This window comes from Gobius niger (genome assembly GCF_951799975.1).
Source record: "Gobius niger genome assembly, chromosome: 19".
Taxonomy (NCBI): Eukaryota; Metazoa; Chordata; class Actinopteri; order Gobiiformes; family Gobiidae; genus Gobius; species Gobius niger.
The window spans coordinates 22,256,502-22,274,618 of NC_136870.1; the positions used below are offsets into that span (position 1 = coordinate 22,256,502).

At 41.5% G+C, this 18,117-nt stretch overlaps 3 protein-coding genes across 3 annotated transcripts in view; 2 read left to right on the forward strand and 1 right to left on the reverse strand.

Annotated features, from left to right (window-relative positions):
* LOC306978534 (neurotrypsin-like) overlaps positions 1-18,117 on the reverse strand; it is a 79,451-nt gene that overhangs the window by 16,604 nt on the left and 44,730 nt on the right. The window contains exons 3-5 of the mRNA XM_079577131.1: positions 3,164-3,406; positions 1,882-2,017; positions 525-712 (exon numbers count right to left, since the gene is read on the reverse strand). Coding sequence (XP_079433257.1) covers positions 525-712; positions 1,882-2,017; positions 3,164-3,406 — 567 coding nt within the window. The remainder of the gene's footprint in view (positions 1-524; positions 713-1,881; positions 2,018-3,163; positions 3,407-18,117) is intronic.
* Positions 6,818-18,117, forward strand: part of LOC306978571 (E3 ubiquitin-protein ligase TRIM21-like) — a 40,777-nt gene continuing 29,477 nt past the window's right edge. Inside the window, exon 1 of the mRNA XM_079577206.1 lies at positions 6,818-6,879. The gene's annotated coding sequence lies outside the window, so the exon portion shown is untranslated. The remainder of the gene's footprint in view (positions 6,880-18,117) is intronic.
* On the forward strand, positions 7,327-10,280 carry LOC306978259 (putative E3 ubiquitin-protein ligase TRIML1; the record flags this gene model as incomplete). The annotated part of the gene is made up of 2 exons (XM_079576782.1): positions 7,327-7,560; positions 9,199-10,280. Exons 1-2 carry the CDS (start codon positions 7,347-7,349, stop codon positions 10,278-10,280), a joined length of 1,296 nt encoding a protein of 431 aa, XP_079432908.1. The 5' UTR covers positions 7,327-7,346.

Below are 18,117 nucleotides of genomic sequence, written 5' to 3' on the forward strand. Positions count from 1 at the left end.
TTTCAATGCTTTAGCACTGGTACTTAACATTGTATAACAGTTCAAAGTTATTTATCCCTATACAAAACAACATTGTCGAGGGTGCTGGAGGAAAGCTCATGTCTGCCCCAGGTTGGGGGTGAGCTTTAATGGTAACTTAATACCACATAAGGAGTGAATAAATATGAGAGAAGCTTGTACAAAGTCATTATGAGTACTATAACAAGCACAAATAATTCTAGAGTTTATACAAGCAGAAGCAAGCCAAATGTATTGCTTTTTAATACGATTTTTATTGCCCAAATACTAATGCCAAAACTGCAACTGATAATGTTTTAGACCATCATTTTGGTATTTTCGATGAACTTATACATAACTATTTAGATTTAATGCCAGTTTGAATGTAACTTAATGTTTTTAATGCCCGGCAGAAACCCTGAAATCATCTAATAAAATTGTAAGTAAATAAACAAGCAAAAATGCTGTTTGTTACACTAAATCGAGATAAACTTTCATAATCCCAACCCCGGACGTCCCACACTGACCTTCGGGAGGCGCGCAGAGCACGGCCGCCTCGTTGCCGTGGCTACAGTCTCCGGTGACGAAGGTCCGGCTGCGACAGGTGCTCACGCTGTCCTCGTCCCCTCGGCAACCCAGGCGCTCGAAGTGAAACAGGCCCGAGCCGGACTCCGAGGAGCCGGAGTCCGAGCGCTGCAGGGCCGTCCCGATGTCGCTGCAAACAGGAAAAGGGACGTTAAGGCGGACACATTAGGGGTTATTGTGGTTTATAAGCCCACTTTTATGACACTTTAGGATCCAGACTTTGCATTTTAATAACTTGAATTAATGTCTGTGTCATGGCAACTTTATCACCAAGGGCTGTGATGTTTTACGTCTCACAGTTCACTTGGAGCGCCCTCTGTTGGAGGTAGGGGGAACTGAACATGCAAAAAACAATATAAGAGCTTCCACTTTTAATCAATGGCACATTAACAAATCAATGACTCCACAATAAACACAGTTTATGTCCATAGCTGCTCAGAGCAGGTTCAGTAATGATTCATGGGCTTTAAAAATGGGAATCCAGATATTTCTATTACTCAAAAAAATCCAGGAAATACAGATTGTTCCACTTCTACATAGGGCTGCTCGATTGTAGTAAAAATGATAATCATGATTAGTTTTGTCATAATTGAAATCATCTTTATTTGATTTATTTATTAATCATGAGACTATGCTGAATATATTCTGTTTTCTGAAAAGGCACAAAAGTACAAATTATATCAAGTATGCCTTGAGAGGTCTCTTGTTTCACACCTGCCCCCTGCTGGTCAGCCCTCACACCTGCGCAAGTAAACTGAGCGGCCTGATGACATCATCACACAGCGTTTGTTTTTTATGTCAGGCCAAAGCATCAGCCATTAGCAGGTGAAATGTGAAGGTAAAATAATCCCAGTGGTATGAAATAAAGCGAGTTTGCTTTGCTTCGTGAGAGCACCAGGGCAAAGGATATAAGAGGTTTCAAAAGTTATGATGCTTTTGTTGGGCTCTTCTCCTTTCAGAAAAAGGTAAGCACTTATCACTGGCGTTATCACAAGAGCTACTTATAAAGATGATTTGCTTTTTCTGACGCGCTCACACAAACAAACTGCACAAGAGGGACTTTCCAGCTTTGGATGTACAAGCTGGAGAGCATCCTTAATAATCGTTTTTTCTCTATTATGCTATTTTTTGCAGTCGTTAACTTTAGTGTAATAATGGAAATCGTAATTGAATTTTGACTAATTGCACAGTCCTACTTCTGGAGCAGAAGAAGAAGCAAACAACACTACTCAAAAGTGCGGTGAGGAAACACCTCCATGTGACCAGCCGTTCCCCCGTTTCGGCCTCTTTGGTCCTTACCCCAGTCCCAGCTGCCTGCAGACCACACTGGCGTCTCTGTGCGTCCAGTGCGAGTCACACACCGCCCCCCACTGGCCGTTCAGGTAAACCTCCACCCGGCCGCTGTGAGAGGTGCCGCCCACCAATCGAACTGCTCCTAAAGAAAACACAGGAAGAACATGTTTAACTGGACTATATGCACATTTATACCAGACTTGGTGTCCCGCAGGGCACAAGGTGTTTCTTTATAGATAGGAGCAGAGCCGTTTTTTTCAATGCGCAAACTATGGTGCCTCTCTGACAGTGCTCACTCACTCTCCGCCTAGGAGAGACCTACCGCCTTTCCCCTGTCACTTCCAAAGTGCGAGTGCCCCTTCACGTCCCCGCTCGGCTGTCTGTCTCTCTGGTGCTGTCGCCTCATGCATGTCACCCCCTGTCCCATTTAAACTCTCTTCTTATTGTCTCTAGCGGAGAATCATGACAGTAGTTTGGTGAATAGACGAGAGTAAAAAGCCGTTCTACGTGGCCGTTTTGTCTACACGGTTCTCATGAGCACAGTTACTTACAATAACTCTGGTTCTCTGAATGTGCACAGTCTAAAACGAGTTGGGCTACTCACAGGCTAATTCTCAGTGGTCAGACAGAAATAACCAGGACCAGAGATGAGAAAATGGGATCATTTGCCATTAACCATTAGGGCGACAGTGGTAGAGCGGGTCGTCTCATGATCGGAAGGTCGGGGGTTCGAACCCCACCTCCTGAAAGTGCACACTGTCGTTGTGTCCTTGGGCAAGACACTTCACCCACATTGGTGGGTGTGAATGAGAGTATGAATGGGTGTGTGGATCCTTGCTGTAAAGCGCTTTTAGTGCGTAATGTAGGTGGAAAAGCGCTATATAAGTTGAGACCATTTACCATTTACCATTTAAAAAAGTGGGGGAAATAGGCTAGTAGAAGTCCTAAACTCCAGTCTGACAGTGGTTTGGTGATTAGTGGTTCTCACACAGAGGGACGGGGCCTGAATTGAGGTCATTATGTTCCCCTTCTGCCCTGCACTACTGCACAGTGGAACTGTTTTTGACCGTAAATGGAGTCGCTCTTCGTCGACTAGCCATGGGATGCTAACTGCAGGGCCCCCGTGTGGTTTTTTGCTTAGGGCCCCAGAAGGGCCAGCACCGGGCACTTTAGCTGAGTCCCTGCCCCCTCTGGGTGAAAACAAAAGGAGAACTAATATGGCGGCAGACAGGAAATCTAGGATCTTTTCTTGTTCTGGGGATAAAATATTCCAGGTGTTTTGTCCTACCCTGGTGGCAGTCGCAGTAGGCCCAGCCGATGGCCCCGGAGTTCTGCCTGAAGAAGCACCAGGGGTTGGACTCTCGGTCGGGGTTACGGCAGAAGCTGTGGTCCCCGAGGCCCCGTCCCGGATACTGCATCACATAATCAGGAAACTCCGTCCACTTCAGGCAGGGGGCGCCGGAGTCCGTCTGCGACACTGTGCCGTTGTAGTACCCCAGCTCCGTGAAGCCCTCGGAACACGACAGGGGCACTGCAGAGCAAAACAGAGGATTTATTTAGGAATGGATTAGACCGAAAAGTCAAAGCTTAGGAATTAAAACGCCCTGAACTTATCACACTTAATAACAACACATATAAAATATCAATACAGAAGAGAAACTTGAAGCATCGTAGCATCTCGTTTCTTTTGTGGCAGCTGGGAGGATTACGCTGCCTTCATGCGCTCTGGTAAAGCTGATCCTTTTCAGCTGTGAAGTGGAAATTGCGAGCGCATTGTGTTCCAAGTGCTTTTGTGGTCATAGCAAAGTGAAACATCCAAAAGCACACAGGAGTACGCTGCAAGTAAATTCATGAGCGAACACATCAAGTAGGCCTTTATTTACGTGACACTAAGTGGAAAAAGAGATGACATTAAAACTGCGTGGCTGAATAAAGTGAAGGGCTTATTACAATCAGCAAAAGGCATGAAAACATCATCGCTGCTCTCTTGGTTTTGAAAGGTCAAAGATTATCTCATCAAACTCGGGTGTAAGCATTATAAAAATAAAACACTACTTGACAAAGGGTATTTGCCATGGCGACTGAAATCGTGTTTTTACCATAGTTAATCTTTAGCCAAATGTATCTTGCCATAATAAATGCAGTTTGAGTGGAGAACTGCAGAACTGGAGAACTGGAAAACTAGAACTAGAAAATGACACTGTCAAATATCCAAATAAATTGTTTAACTTCTTACCCCCCGCCCTAACCGAGCACATTTTCTCCAGTTCGGCTTTACCCAAATTTAAAAGCTTTTTGATTGGAGCTTACAGCCTATAGGACAGATTGAAGCCTCTTTTGAAAGCTAAGGCCTACAAAACTGATATAAATAGATCTTTTTTCTTTGCGTTGTTGCCACTTTTGAGTACTTTTCTTTTAATTGCTTTTTGTTACTTTTTTGTTGCTGCGTCTTTGTCACATTTTTGCCACTTTATCAACGTTTTTGTCACTTTTTTGTTGCATTTTTGCCACTTTTTTTTAAACATTTTGTCACTTTTTTGTTGTATTTTTGTCACTTTTTTGTTGCATTTTTGTGACATTTTTGTTGCATTTTTGCCACTTTTTTGTTGCATTTTTGCCACTTTTTTGCAAAATTTTTGTCACTTTTTTGTTGCATTTTTGCCACATTTTTGTTGCATTTTTGTCACTTTTTTGTTGCATTTTTGTGACATTTTTGTTGCATTTTTGCCACATTTTTGTGACATTTTTGTTGCATTTTTGCCACTTTTTTGTCACATTTTTGTCACATTTTTGTCACATTTTTGTTGCGTCTTTGTTGCATTTTTGTCACATGTCACAAGCTTTTCGATTTGGGTAAAACTGAACTGGAGAAAACGCACTTGGTCAAAGTAGGGGTCAAGAGATTAAATACAAGTCTGCAACTTTATGGCAATAACTTGACTAAACTGTTGTGGGCGTGGTCAAAAACGTTTCCCTAAAAAATCCAGGAAATAAGCTTTCTGTTGTAGAAGGAACAACCAGTGTAATCAGGATCACTCAAACCGGCATGAACGAAGCAAAATAAAACTCCAGGGAGCAACGTAGTACCGTAAAATATGCTAAACGAACTAAAGAACTGTGTACATTTCAGTCACAGCTTGTATAGAAGTGTCTTAACAGCAGGTTTTTTATCGGGTTTAACACATAATGAGACTCAATGGAGACAAGATATGCAGGAATGTTCTCTTCAGGAAAGATGCTAATTGCAATCACTCAAACCGCAATTTCAACCGAATAGTGCTAATTATCTCTGCTCAAATATAAGCTGAAGTTCAGGAGAGATTGATATCAGGTTATTCATCAGGCCAAAAGAAGGTTGCAGTCACTTCATACTCTAGTTTGTGAGATGCCAGTGAAATATTGAAGTAGTATCTGTTCAAATTGGAATTTCACGGGCAAAAATGTGAGCTGAACTGGCCTTTTTTAGCCCACATGATCCCCCGTGTCAGTATTTAAGTGAAGTTAGAGGCTTTACAGGGGCAGATCTCTCGGGACCGGCCTAATGCGCTTCCTCTGGCTCATCTCAGAGAGGTTTAAATCGGCTTGAAAGGAGAAAGGGTGGAGAGAGAGAGAGAGCGCTGACAAGAGGACTGAAGGGAGAAACCAGGGCAGGAGTAACAGGAAAGGCCCGATTCTCACATTTTCAAACATTGACGGAAGAAAGAAGCTGAATATAAACTGTGGGCATCGTCCGACTCCTGCACAACCTCTCGAACATCCCGATTCCTTCACAACGTTCAGGCTGCAATGCGATGTTCACAGCAGCAGCAACAGCAATGCACTCTTCGTGGTTTGTCTGTAGTCTGAAATGTCTAAAATCCTCGGTGTGATGTATAATGGGAGTGTAGGCAGGTGTTTCGAGAGGGTAAGAGAGAGACGAACTAAATATGCAGGTTTGTGAAGGATTCCTCTGAGGTTTAAATTGGCCACTATTGCTTGTATTTGCCAGTACGGGAGCTAGAATACACTTTTGAGGATAGAAAGTGTCCTCACCTTAAAGGGATATTTCAGGATTTTTGACATAGGGCCTCATTTCCTTGTTAGCCAGAGTGTTGTTGATTTCTGGAGATATATATGTGTATTTATTAATGCAGTCCTTATATTTGAAGAGTTAAGTGGTGCTAGGCTAGTGCATGTCTATGGTAACTAGTAGCCTGCATTGAAAACAGTCTGACCCAAGCACAGTACACCTGAGGCAAATCACTTATAACACCAGACTACCCATATAAATGTCTGTGTTGACTGAATAATTTTTGAAATATAACCGTTTTGCATTAAAAAGAAAAGAACTTATATTTGAGCAGCATCAGCTTCCTGGTTGTAAACTACGCAGCAGCGGAGTGATCTGCTAGGTTACCGGATCTACAGTAGTTTGGCATTACTACATGTGGAATTCACAAAGGAGCTTTCTACAAATCAGATATGGCAACGTTTGGAGGACGACCCCATGATTTTGAAGAGGTTTTTAATGCAGGCTACTAGTTACCATAGACATGCACTAGCCTAGCACTAGCCTCACACTACTAAACTCTTCAAATATAAGGACTGCATGAATTAAAAAGATAAACTTATCTCCAGAAATCAACAACCCTCTGGATAACTAGGAAATGAGGCCTTATGTCAAAAATCCTGAAAACATCCCTTTAAACAATCCAGTCCAGTCCACAGTATTCTAAAAATCTCCACTATGTGCATCACAAAACACCATTCCATGCATGAGTTTTTACCTGCTAAGACAAGTCGACTTTGTACAATATAGGCCTCTTATGTTGCAGAACAGGGCCGTATTATGTAACAGCAGTAAAAGAGACTGTGTGCGTCTGCCCCTTTAAGTCGAAACAGGAAAAGTGAGTTGGAATGAAGTTGCTCAAACAACAACAGCTGCCGTCACAGTCCTCCAGCGACAGGTGAGAGCGAATGACCTGATTTAGTTTGAAGACTTGGGATCGATTTGGAACGGGCAAAGTGTGTGTTCATGTTGCTACGTATTAGATTAGACTTAGTAGTTTCTGTCAGTAGCTGCGTTTGTGTGCAATAGATTTTGTTTGGGTAGAAGGAAGTTGCTTTTTGGGCGTGTGCTTGTTTGTTTGGCCTTTATACTTAATCTTGTTTTGTCCAGAGTCCATTTAAACGAAATTTTCCACGCTAATATTCATTTTAGCGTGTTGTATATTTCCAACCTGCACTTTACAGTTGGTTAATCACTCTCTTGTTGTTGATTGCGAAGTTGACCTGCTGAACTAGGGCTGTCAAACGATAAACCTGTGTTATTATTGTTTTATTGCGGTGTGAAAGACGGTTTTATGTTTCCTCTTTCATGGGCAAACCTATTTTTTGTACACCAAAATATCTGAATTTCAAGCGTTCCTTAACTATGTTTTATTTAAGTTAGTTTTAGTCAATGAACTGATTTTGTTTTGTCACTTGCAGAGATGGCGTCTGCCGTTCCTCTTCTGTCCGAGGACCAGCTCCTGTGCCCCATCTGTCTGGGGGTGTTTGTGAAGCCTGTGTCTACTCCCTGCGGACACAACTACTGCATGTCCTGCCTGTCGTCCTACTGGGACAGCAGCCCTGTGTGCCAGTGCCCCGTCTGTAAAGAGAGCTTCAGCATCAGACCACAGCTCAGAGTCAACACCTTCATCTCAGGTGGGGAAAATCAAGTTGTGTGAAGTAAAGCAGTAGTGTTTTTTTGTAAAGCCAATACACCCAAAGCATCACCAGGGACAATTCTCTGTTCTCTCTACACTCGATAGTGGTAAGTGTGTAGTCACAGCTGCCCATGGGGTACACTGACAGAAGCGCGACTGCACACGTCTGCGCCCACAGACCTTCCAGTGTGGCCTGATCAGCCAGACACTCCAGCTTTCGGATTCAAAAGCAGGAGAATCTGAGACTCAATCATTTCACCCGAAATTCTTATCGCTCCAATCACAGAGGCAAATTTGTAGCAGGTCACTCAAATGTATAAGACTCTCAAATCCCGTATCACTCTGTCGCCTGCTGATTTGGCATATGATCACGTTGTTTCTCAATCTTCAGTACAATTTTTGCTTTTGCAACAGGGTAAGCTTAAAGGAACAGGCCACAGTTTTTCCATCCTGAGATATGTTCTTACCTGAGCTTAGACAAGTTGACACGTACCTGTCTGGTCTTTGTGCGTGCCTGTGGAAGAGCGTGGTAGCTTCCAACTTCACCCCCGTTTGGAGCCATAGGAATACATTGGGGGAGGACAAATGCTCACAAGATCTTTGGTCGTTTTGTTCGTTTTGAGGGCACGCACAAAGACCAGACAGTTACGCATCAACTCGTCTAAGCTCAGGCAAGAACATATCTCAGTATGTAAAAACGGTGGCCTGTTCCTTTAAGGCTGAAGAATATATCATATCGCAATATTAGGTGGTGCAAAATCTGTATAACAAGAAGCCACAATATATCACAAAATCACAATCTGACTACATTCAACACAATTTTTACTAACTAAAACAAGTTACTTAAAATGTTCCTAATTTAGTTCGATTGAAGCCATGTTTAAATCCTGAATTTTTATTTTTTATAATTTACTTTGACAGAATTTGCTGAAAAACGAATGTCTTTAAATGGAACATACCATGTGAAAATGGTTTACATACAAAGTTGTAATGCAGAGTACAGATTAAAAACAATGCCCACCCAACCACCCAAATAGAAGCAAAAAGCCACACACACACACGCACACGCACACACACCGAAACACGATAAGATAATGGACGTAGGGCCGAGTCTGGGCACAGATGAACCAGGTAAGGGAACGTCAGAGGAGCCGTCTGCCACCGGGAGCAGCACATCAGCCACAGCCACGGGCACCGCCACCAGGCACCCAGAGGAGGCGCGGCAGAGACACCACACCTCCACCCGGGCACCCACAGGACAGCAGCCACACACATTGCACACCCGTTGTTTCCAGTATCGTGTTGGAAAGACCATGCATTTCTCTGGATGGTTACTCCGCCTGCCAATAACGATGTGATGTGTTTTGCCAGCTTCAGATCATGTGAGAGATTGGGATAGGGACAGCAAGAGATAGGGATTCATATTTGGAAATTGTGGGAAAAAAGATAATTAGCAAGGAATAAGCCATCAACTAACATCAAAGGCTTAAAAGAGTGCATTTGAAAGGTCCATGTGGAGGGATGCAGTAAAGCAGAGCCTGTGATGGTACTCATAACTGTATATAAGCTTCAGCAGCAGACCTATATTTGAACTATATTGACATAATTGCCTAATCTTGTCTTCCCTTTCCCTCAGGACTGTCCCAGAGCTTCATGAACCAGCCGCTGAGCGTGGAAGAGACTCAAACCCGGGAGCTGAGAGCGGAGCTGGGGGGCACCGATGCTCAAATCACCTCCATGATCCAAGAGAGGGTCGAAAAGGCCTCCTCCATCAGACAGGCCATAGCCCAGAGACGGGAAGAGACCAGGCACTTGGCCAAAACTGTAAATGACTTGGTTTCGCTGGTCAGAAGAATGGAGGCGAAGCAAAAAGATGTGGATTCGGAAGCGGCGAAGGCTGTCGAGCAGATAGAAAATGAGCTTGCGGATCTTGCAGCGACACAAACGCAGCTAAAGGGGCTAAAGCTGAAAGAGGCACAAGTTCTTTTGCAAAGCTACCAAAAGGCGCTCCACTCTAAGCCTGTAGAAATCAGCCTGGACTCTGAATTGGAAATGCATGAGCTAAGGAAGTCTTTGCGTAGCTCTCTATCCCAGCTACAAGTTTATCTAGACAAAATGGCCGCCCTTTCCCTTTCCGAAATCACCGCTTTGAAATACGTCCAGCAGTTCGCGATCAACGTCACCCTGGATCCCAAAACGGCCCATCACCGCCTCATCCTGTCCAAGGATTTGAGGCAAGTCCGATTCAACCCCGACGCCAGCGCCAAGCCCAATCCCGTAAGCAACCCGGCGAGGTTTACAAAACACTTAGCCGTCCTAGGGGGGAAGGGAATCCAGTCCGGCAAGTTCTATTTCGAGGTCTGCGTCGGGCCCAAGACGGAGTGGATCGTGGGAGTGGCGAAGGCGTCGCTGCAGAGAAAAGGCAAGATCCCGCACGCGCCCGGGTGTGGAGTCTACGCCGTGTGCTTTCGGATGGACTACTTTGAGACGTTCTGCCAGCCCAATGTGCAAATCTACCAGGGGAAAATGGAGAGGGTGGGGATTTTTGTGGACTACGAGGGAGGGCAGGTGGCATTTTACGACGTCAACGCTGCCAAACAGATTTACACGTTTGAAAACTGCGGGTTTGGTGAAAAGGTGTATCCATATTTCAACCCGTGCAACAATGAATTTGACGGAAACCTCGGGCCATTGATGCTCGTCCCCGTCAAACCTTAATGAACATTAAAGCTTTGGGAAAGGGCCGAGCATTAGTGAATTATCGATTCCAATAAACTGAAAAACAGCTGGATTTTTTTTTTTTTGCATGTAAAGCCACACTTTAGATTGAGTTATACTGTATATTTATTTTTCATTTCATGTTGTAGTTGCTTGATTAAAAATGTGCCAATTCCTGAGTCATATTCATTCTGATTTTTCTTGTCCATTGCTGATTTCCACTTATTGCCTTGTGTTTGTCTGTGTCTTTGACCACAGACTTTTCCCATTGTTTGTCAAATTGCAAATTGTTTTGGATCTGTAATATACTGTTTTTATTGAAATCTGCCTTGGGAATAAATAACTAATTGTTTCACTTTCAATGGTCATTGCAAAGTCAAGTAGAGTCATAAAGAAATGATAGACAAATTGCGGTGCAGCCACAAAACCGTGAAGGACAAACGATAAGAAAACTTATGTACTTTTCTAATTGTGTGTATTTTGTTGGCAGTGAGTAAAATAAGTATGCATTGTATAGCATTTGATCTACCTTTACAGCAGTTATTCCCAAACTAACACCAAAGTAACATGGCTAAACAATGGGTACGTGATTATTAATAATGCTCCTAAAATGTCAAGATTCAAAGCCATACATTTAACATGTATGTTTAAAAGCCATTCAGTTATAAGAGTAAATAGATGGAGCAAAAATATTAAAACCTTATGCAAGTAAAAATCTCAAATAATGCTTGGTGTAAAATACAAAAAGTATAAGGTGCTTTTTAAAAGTACTAGTTCACTCTGTAATCAATATATTTGTTTGTACAGGTGCTTAATAAAACTCAATTGCTAAAATAAGGAAATGTACACTTTTATTAATACATTTTTAAATTTTATTTGTCCTTTATTTATCCAGGATAAAACTCATTGAGATTAAAAATCTCTTTTTCAAGAGTGTCCTGGCCAAGATGCAGGGGAACAGGTTTACACACAAGTTACAATTTTACACACATTATCACAAAATAAACATTGCATAATTTAAAGTTTAAATCAAGATAATACACTCAGATAAAACAGCTACATGTAAAAGACTTTGTTTCTAGATTTTTCAATAGTGATCTAAAAGTATGAAGTGATTCAAGTTCTTTTAACAGAAACTCCTTCTGTAGCTGAGTGTGGAGCAGCAAAAAGGCCTTTTTACCCAGTTCTGTTTGCACCCTGGGCACAGAGAGCAAGAGAAGGTCCTGAGAGCGGAGGCTATAGCTGCTGTTGCTCCTCAGCTCAGTGAGCTGCTGCAGATACGGAGGGACAAGTCCAGCAATACATTTATAAATCAAAAGATACCAATGTTTCAATCTACGAAATGACAAAGATGACCAGCCCAACCGGGCGCAAAGGATGCAGTGATGAGTCAACGACCTCATGTTTGTAATAAAGCGCAAAGCTCCATGATACACTGTGTCCAAAGCACGCAAAGAATCAGTGGAGGCATTCACAAATATAACGTCACAATAGTCCAAAACAGGCATAAAAGTAGCATTCACAAGTTTCTTTCGGGCTTCAAATGATAAGCAAGACTTAATACGAAAGTAGAACCAGAGTTTTAATTTTAATCGGTGTATCAGTTTTTTAATATGGGGCTTAAAAGATAAACAATCATCAATTGAAATTCCAAGATATTTATATTCAGTTACTAGTTGGATTTGATCCCCCTCATTTGAAATGATGGGAGGCACGGACTTAGAAGATGATTTTCTGTGTGAGAACACCATGTATTTTGTCTTATCTGCATTTAAAACTAATTTTAAATGATAAAAAGCATCCTGTAATTGATTAAAACCAATTTGCAATTGTGTTATTGCAAGATCAGCTGAAGGTGCTGATGTATATAAAACCGTATCATCTGCGTAGAAGTGCAAATTTGCATTTTTGACAGCATTGTCTAAATCATTTATATACAGTGCCTCTCGAAAGTATTCATACACCTTGAACTTTTGCACATTTTGTCATGTTTACAACCCTAAACATAAAGATTTTATTTTGATTTGTTTACTGAACGTTCACACACAAGTAACAGACAACTGTGAAGTGAAGGCAAAATGATACATGATTCCGTTATTTTTCAAAAAATAGAAAAGTGAAAAGTGGGGCGTGCATAAGTATTCATACAGCATTTTCTGAGTGCATTAAATTGCCTTTAAAACATTCCTAATGACTCCAGAATGTTCACTCCTTGGCCTAACCATTAAATAGAGGTCACCTGTGTTATCTACTCTCAGTATAATTTCAGCTGTTCTTTTAGGCCCTCAGAGCTGTGGTTGGAGTGTGTTGGTCACTGAACAACATCATGAAGGTCAAGGAGCTCACCAGAGAGGTCAGGGATAAAGCTGTGGAGAAGTTTAAAGCAGCGTTAAGTTATACAAAGATTTCCCAAGATTTAAACATCTCCCGGAGCAATTGTTCAATCCATCATTTGGAAATGGAAAGAGTAAAGCACCACTACAAACTTACTAAGACACGGCTGTTCACGTAAACTAACAAACTGAACAAGGAGGACACTGGTCAGAAAGGCAACCAAGTGCCCCAAGATAACTCTGGAGGAGCTGTGAAGTCCTGCTGCTGAGCTGGGGGAATCTGTACATGGGACAACTATAAGTCGTATCTACACAAATCTGGCCTTCATGGACGAGTGGAAGAAGAAAGCCATTATTGAAAGGAGGCCATAAGAAATCCCGTTTAAAGTTTGCTAGAAGTCATATGGAGGACACAGCTCCATGTGGAAGAAGGAGCTTTGGTCAGATGAGACAAAAATTGAACTTTTTGGCCCAAATGCAAAACGTTTTGTATGGAGCAAACCTGACACTGCTCATCGTCCTGAGTGCACCATCCCCAGTGTCAAATATGGGGGGGGGGGGGGATCATGCTGTGGGGCTGCTTTTCCTCAGCGGGGACTGGGGAGATTGTAAGAATAATTGTGAAGATGGATGGAGCCAAATTCATCGCTGCTGTTGTAGTGCTATGCTGCTTTCGAAATCCTGATTGCAAAGGACTTAATACATCAGATGCAGTAAGGAACTCTTTTAGTTGGGCACTGACTAAAGATTCTAAAACTTTGGCTAGGACAGAGAGCTTCGAGATAGGACAATAGTTATTTAGATTAGAGTGATCACCTCCCTTCAACAATGGTACAACGTAAGCCGATTTCCAAATTTGCGGAATATTGTTTGTGGACAAGGACTAATTAAACAGATTTGCTAGTGGTGGAGCAATAATTTCTGCTGCAAGTTTCAAAAAGTAAGGTTCAAGATCATCAGGAGCAGCGGATTTAGTTGAATCTAGAAGCTTAAGGGCTTTTGATACTTCCGAACTTGTGAAAGGACAAAGAGAAAAACTATGATATGAGGTTTTGTCACTCACAGATGAGGAGTGAGAATTTAGTGGGACCTTTGTGGGATCAAAGAATGACCCAGAAGCAACAAAATGATCATTAAAACACGAAAGCATCTCATCTGCATCAGTGATATTACAAGAGTTTTTCACTATAGTGGGTGGTAGCTCAACACCTGACTTACTCTCAGATAAAGATTTGATTGTTTTCCACAATTTTGCAGGGTTGTTTAGGTTTTCTGTAGTCTGTTTAATAAAATGATCAGATTTAGCATTCCTTATAGCAACTGTACACGAGTTTCGAAGTTTCCTGAAAGAAAGCCAATCGGTAGCATTATTTGATTTTCTGGCTTTTGCCCATGCTAAATTTCGTTCATGTAACAGTCCATTTAAATCAGAACTGAACCATCCATTATTACGACCTTTCACTTTATAGTGTCGAATAGGCGCATGTCTGTTTAGAATTTTTGTAAATCCACGATGGAAGAAGCTCCAGGCAGTTTCAACATCATTCATTTGGTTCATTTGATGCCAGTCAAATTCAGATAGATCATGACAAAAAGCTTGTTCAGAAAAATGTTTTCTATTTCGCTTTATAATTATTTGTGCCTTGGTTTTTGGTATTTTTGCATTTCTTGAAGTAGCAATGACACAATGGTCACTAATATCATTTGCAAAAACAGCAGCCGAAGAGTATTTGGATGGCGCATTTGTTAAAATCACATCTATCAATGTTGATGTTGATTGATCAATGTATTGTCTGTGAAAGGTTTTTCACCTACAACAATGACTAGAACTAAAATGACAAGTGCTACAACTGAAAAAGGAGTCTGCAAACATAATATAAAGGAAGTTTGGCTGCACAATTACCACCATGGTGCCTGTCTTACAAGACAAGGAATTAACTTGAAAATATATCACATGTTAATGTAGTCTAAGATCTATCTGTATGAGGCTTTACAAAGCTATTACTCACTTACTGTCTCTTTAAGAACCTAACCCAGGACCAAAATGAAAGTATTTAAGTTTCATACATTACAACGACACTTCAGTCACTTCTGGGCACCTGACACTCACTCACTCTTAATGTAAGTAATGCTTTTTTTTTTTTTTTTAACCAAAATTATACGATTTAATTGATTGAAGTACATTACATCAATTCATCAATTCAAGTTAGTTATTCTAGAGCTCCATTATATTTGAAGAATTATAGATAATAAGAACACAGTTTGTGTGAAGATGTTGCAAATATATGGTCATGTGAGCAGTAGATTGCTGTATGTAAAGTATATGAGATTGTATTGGTAAATTATATGGGTCTTTTTTTTATTATTATTTTGAACATGTTATGTACACAATCATAACTCTGATTAAAAAAAAAAAGAAACCTACATAAATAGAAAATAAAATTCACTTAAAACAATACATGTTTGAAAGGGAGTAGGAAGAAGTTTATTTGATCCTACCCCCCAATTCCACACTTTATCATAACTTAAAGGGGCTAGATCCAAGTTGGCCCCACCTTTTTGAGTGACAGTGCAGGATTTTAGAGGCAGTTGTGGTGAACAGGTCTGAGCTCATTCTACACATTAGGACATGGCAGGAACATGTAGGGGGAGGAAAATACAAAATTGTAACATTTTTAAACTCCGTATAGTCCCTTAAACATAACATTCTTCGGAATTAAACATGATTGGCCTGTCTTTTTTTGTGTTTATTATATATCACAATCATTTATCCATTAGCAACAGCAAATTTACAGTCCTTCCTTGCAAACGATGTAAACATCATGCAGTCAGTTAATTAAATTACTCTGTTACTTAAATCTGTGCTTTCCTGTTTTTCCAGTCTTAAAGTTCATGTTGTCAAAGTGACGTCAGGAAGATGAGAAAAAGGAGGGCCGTCAAATTGCGTTCATACCTCTCTAATTACAGTGAAGTGCAAGGAAATACCTGACATATATAATAATATATAATTAAGCAGGGATTGTTTAGTGATTGAAACATTGAGCAGGACTGTTCCCCACACATTGATCTTTGCACTCTAAAATTGTTCTGTTGCAGAAATGGCGTCGAGCAGCAGCATTTTTTCTGAGGACCAGCTACTCTGTGCCATCTGTATGGGGGTGTTTGTGAAGCCTGTGTCTACTCCCTGTGGACACAACTTCTGCATGTCCTGCCTGTCGTCCTACTGGGACAGCAGTGTGCCTGTGTGCTTCTGCCCCGTCTGTAAGGAGAACTTCAGCCACAGACCACAGCTCAGAGTCAACACCTTCATCTCAGGATTGTCCCAGAGCTTCAGCAGCCTTCAGCTGAGACAGGAGCCCCAGACCTCAGTCCTGTGTGACGTGTGCACTGCACCACAGCTGGATGCTCTAAAGTCCTGTGTAGAGTGTCTCTCCTCGTTCTGTTCTAGTCACCTGGAGACTCACCGCAGAGTCCCAGGACTGCGCAGACACACACTGATCCCTCCTGTCACCAGTCTGCAGGACAGAGTGTGTCCTCAGCATCACCAGCTGCTGAAATCGTACTGCACTGAAGAGGGCACTCTGCTGTGTGTGAGCTGTGAGGGTACCCACTCTAAACACAAAACTCTCCCTCTGGAACAGGCTTGCAAGAAGCTGAGGGCTCAGCTGGAGCCAAATGAAGCTAAAAATCACCTCCCTGATCCAAAAGAAAGTCCAGAGAGTCAGCTCCATCAGAGAGACTAAAGCCCAGAGATATGAGGAGACCAGACGAGTGATCGCACAGAGTGAGGAGGTCCTCCAGGACGTCCTGAAAAAGGTTCAGAAGAGCCACAAAGACCTGGTCCAAAAGATGGAGCAGAAGCAGCAGCAGGCAGACTCTGAGGCAGACGCTCTGGTTGAGCAAACTGAGCAGGAGATTGCAAATCTGATACAGACTCAAACTGAACTCCAAGACCTGAAACGAACAGAAGATCCACTGATTTTCCTTCAGAAACATCCAAACCTGTCCCTGGTCAGTCTGAACAGTTTGTCCACTCTGAACCTCAGAGACAATGAGGGGCTGGAGGAAATGAGAAAGAGTCTGGAGCGTTGCACATCTTTGATCAAAGAGTTTCTTGAGAAACTTGACAGAAAAATCAGTTTCTCTGCTGAAAAACAATCTTTATTGAAATCTTTGCAAAGATATGCCGTCAACTTAAGGCTCAACCCTGACACAGCTCACCCCGATCTCCTTATGTCCTATGATCTCAAACAGGTCTGGTTCAACAAAAGAGGCAAAAAGGCTCTGGTGAACAACAGAAGGAGGTTCCTTGAAACCTTCGGTGTTATTGCAGACACAGGTTTCTCCCATGGACGTTTCTACTTTGAGGTGTTTGTGGGAGAGAAGGAGGAATGGGTTCTTGGGCTGGTTGAGAAGTCTGTTCCCAGAAACAAAGTGATTCCTAAAGAGCCCGACAGTGGCCTCTGGGCTCTCTATTTCCGAGGCGATAAATTCTACACACACAGCAACCCTGACGTCCCGGTGTACATTGGTAAAGTGGAGAGAGTCGGCGTGTTTGTGGACTGTGACAAAGGTCTGCTCTCGTTCTACGATGTGAACACAGCCACACACATTTATACATTTAATTATTATATAACTGAAGAGAAGATGTACCCTTTCCTAAATCCCTGTAATGATGAGTTTCCTTCAAACTTGGGCCCAATGATGATCGTTGATCCCAAATGAAGACAGAAAATGTTTTAACATGAGTCTTTATATAAGGGCTGGAGATCACAACCACTGAGCTTGTGATACATTTTGAAAATATTTTTGTTGATTTGCAGGTTAATAAAAATTGAGGTTGATTTAGTTTAACTAGTTACGTAATGTTTTAATGAGGCAGCAAAAAAATGATCAGCAAGGTTTTTGAGGCAACACCTTCACATTGTACATATTTGTATATACTGTAGTGTGCACATTTAATAAAGGGATGCAAATATACTGGTTCTGAATGAGTTTTATTTTATTGCTGACTAGATTGAAGTACTAAGAATTCGGCTGAAAGAGCAGTTCATCTGATTTATTTTTCTGCGAATATCAGAGTTCACAATATACTTGGTGACAAAATATATATATATATATATATATATATATATATATATATATATATATACAAGGAAATAGGTCTGAAAATCAAGCTTTATAAAAATCTACAAAATTGTAAGTAAGTTATTTGGATTGGAAATATTTCTGCTTTTGTCTCATTAAAGACCACCACTTTTGACTTTGATAATCAATCTATTAAAATACTACTGTTTTAATACCAGAATTTCTCTCAAAAGCCGTTCTAGCCACTGCTCGATCCAGCGCGCTTAAATAGACAAATAAATGCAATCACCCTTAACCTGAAGAAAAAAAATAAAATAAAATGGTAACCACAGCAACAACAATGGGATCACAGCTCCTCCTCCTCTGAGGCACTGTCCCTTTAAGAAAAAGACTGATGATGATGATGAAAGTGAAAC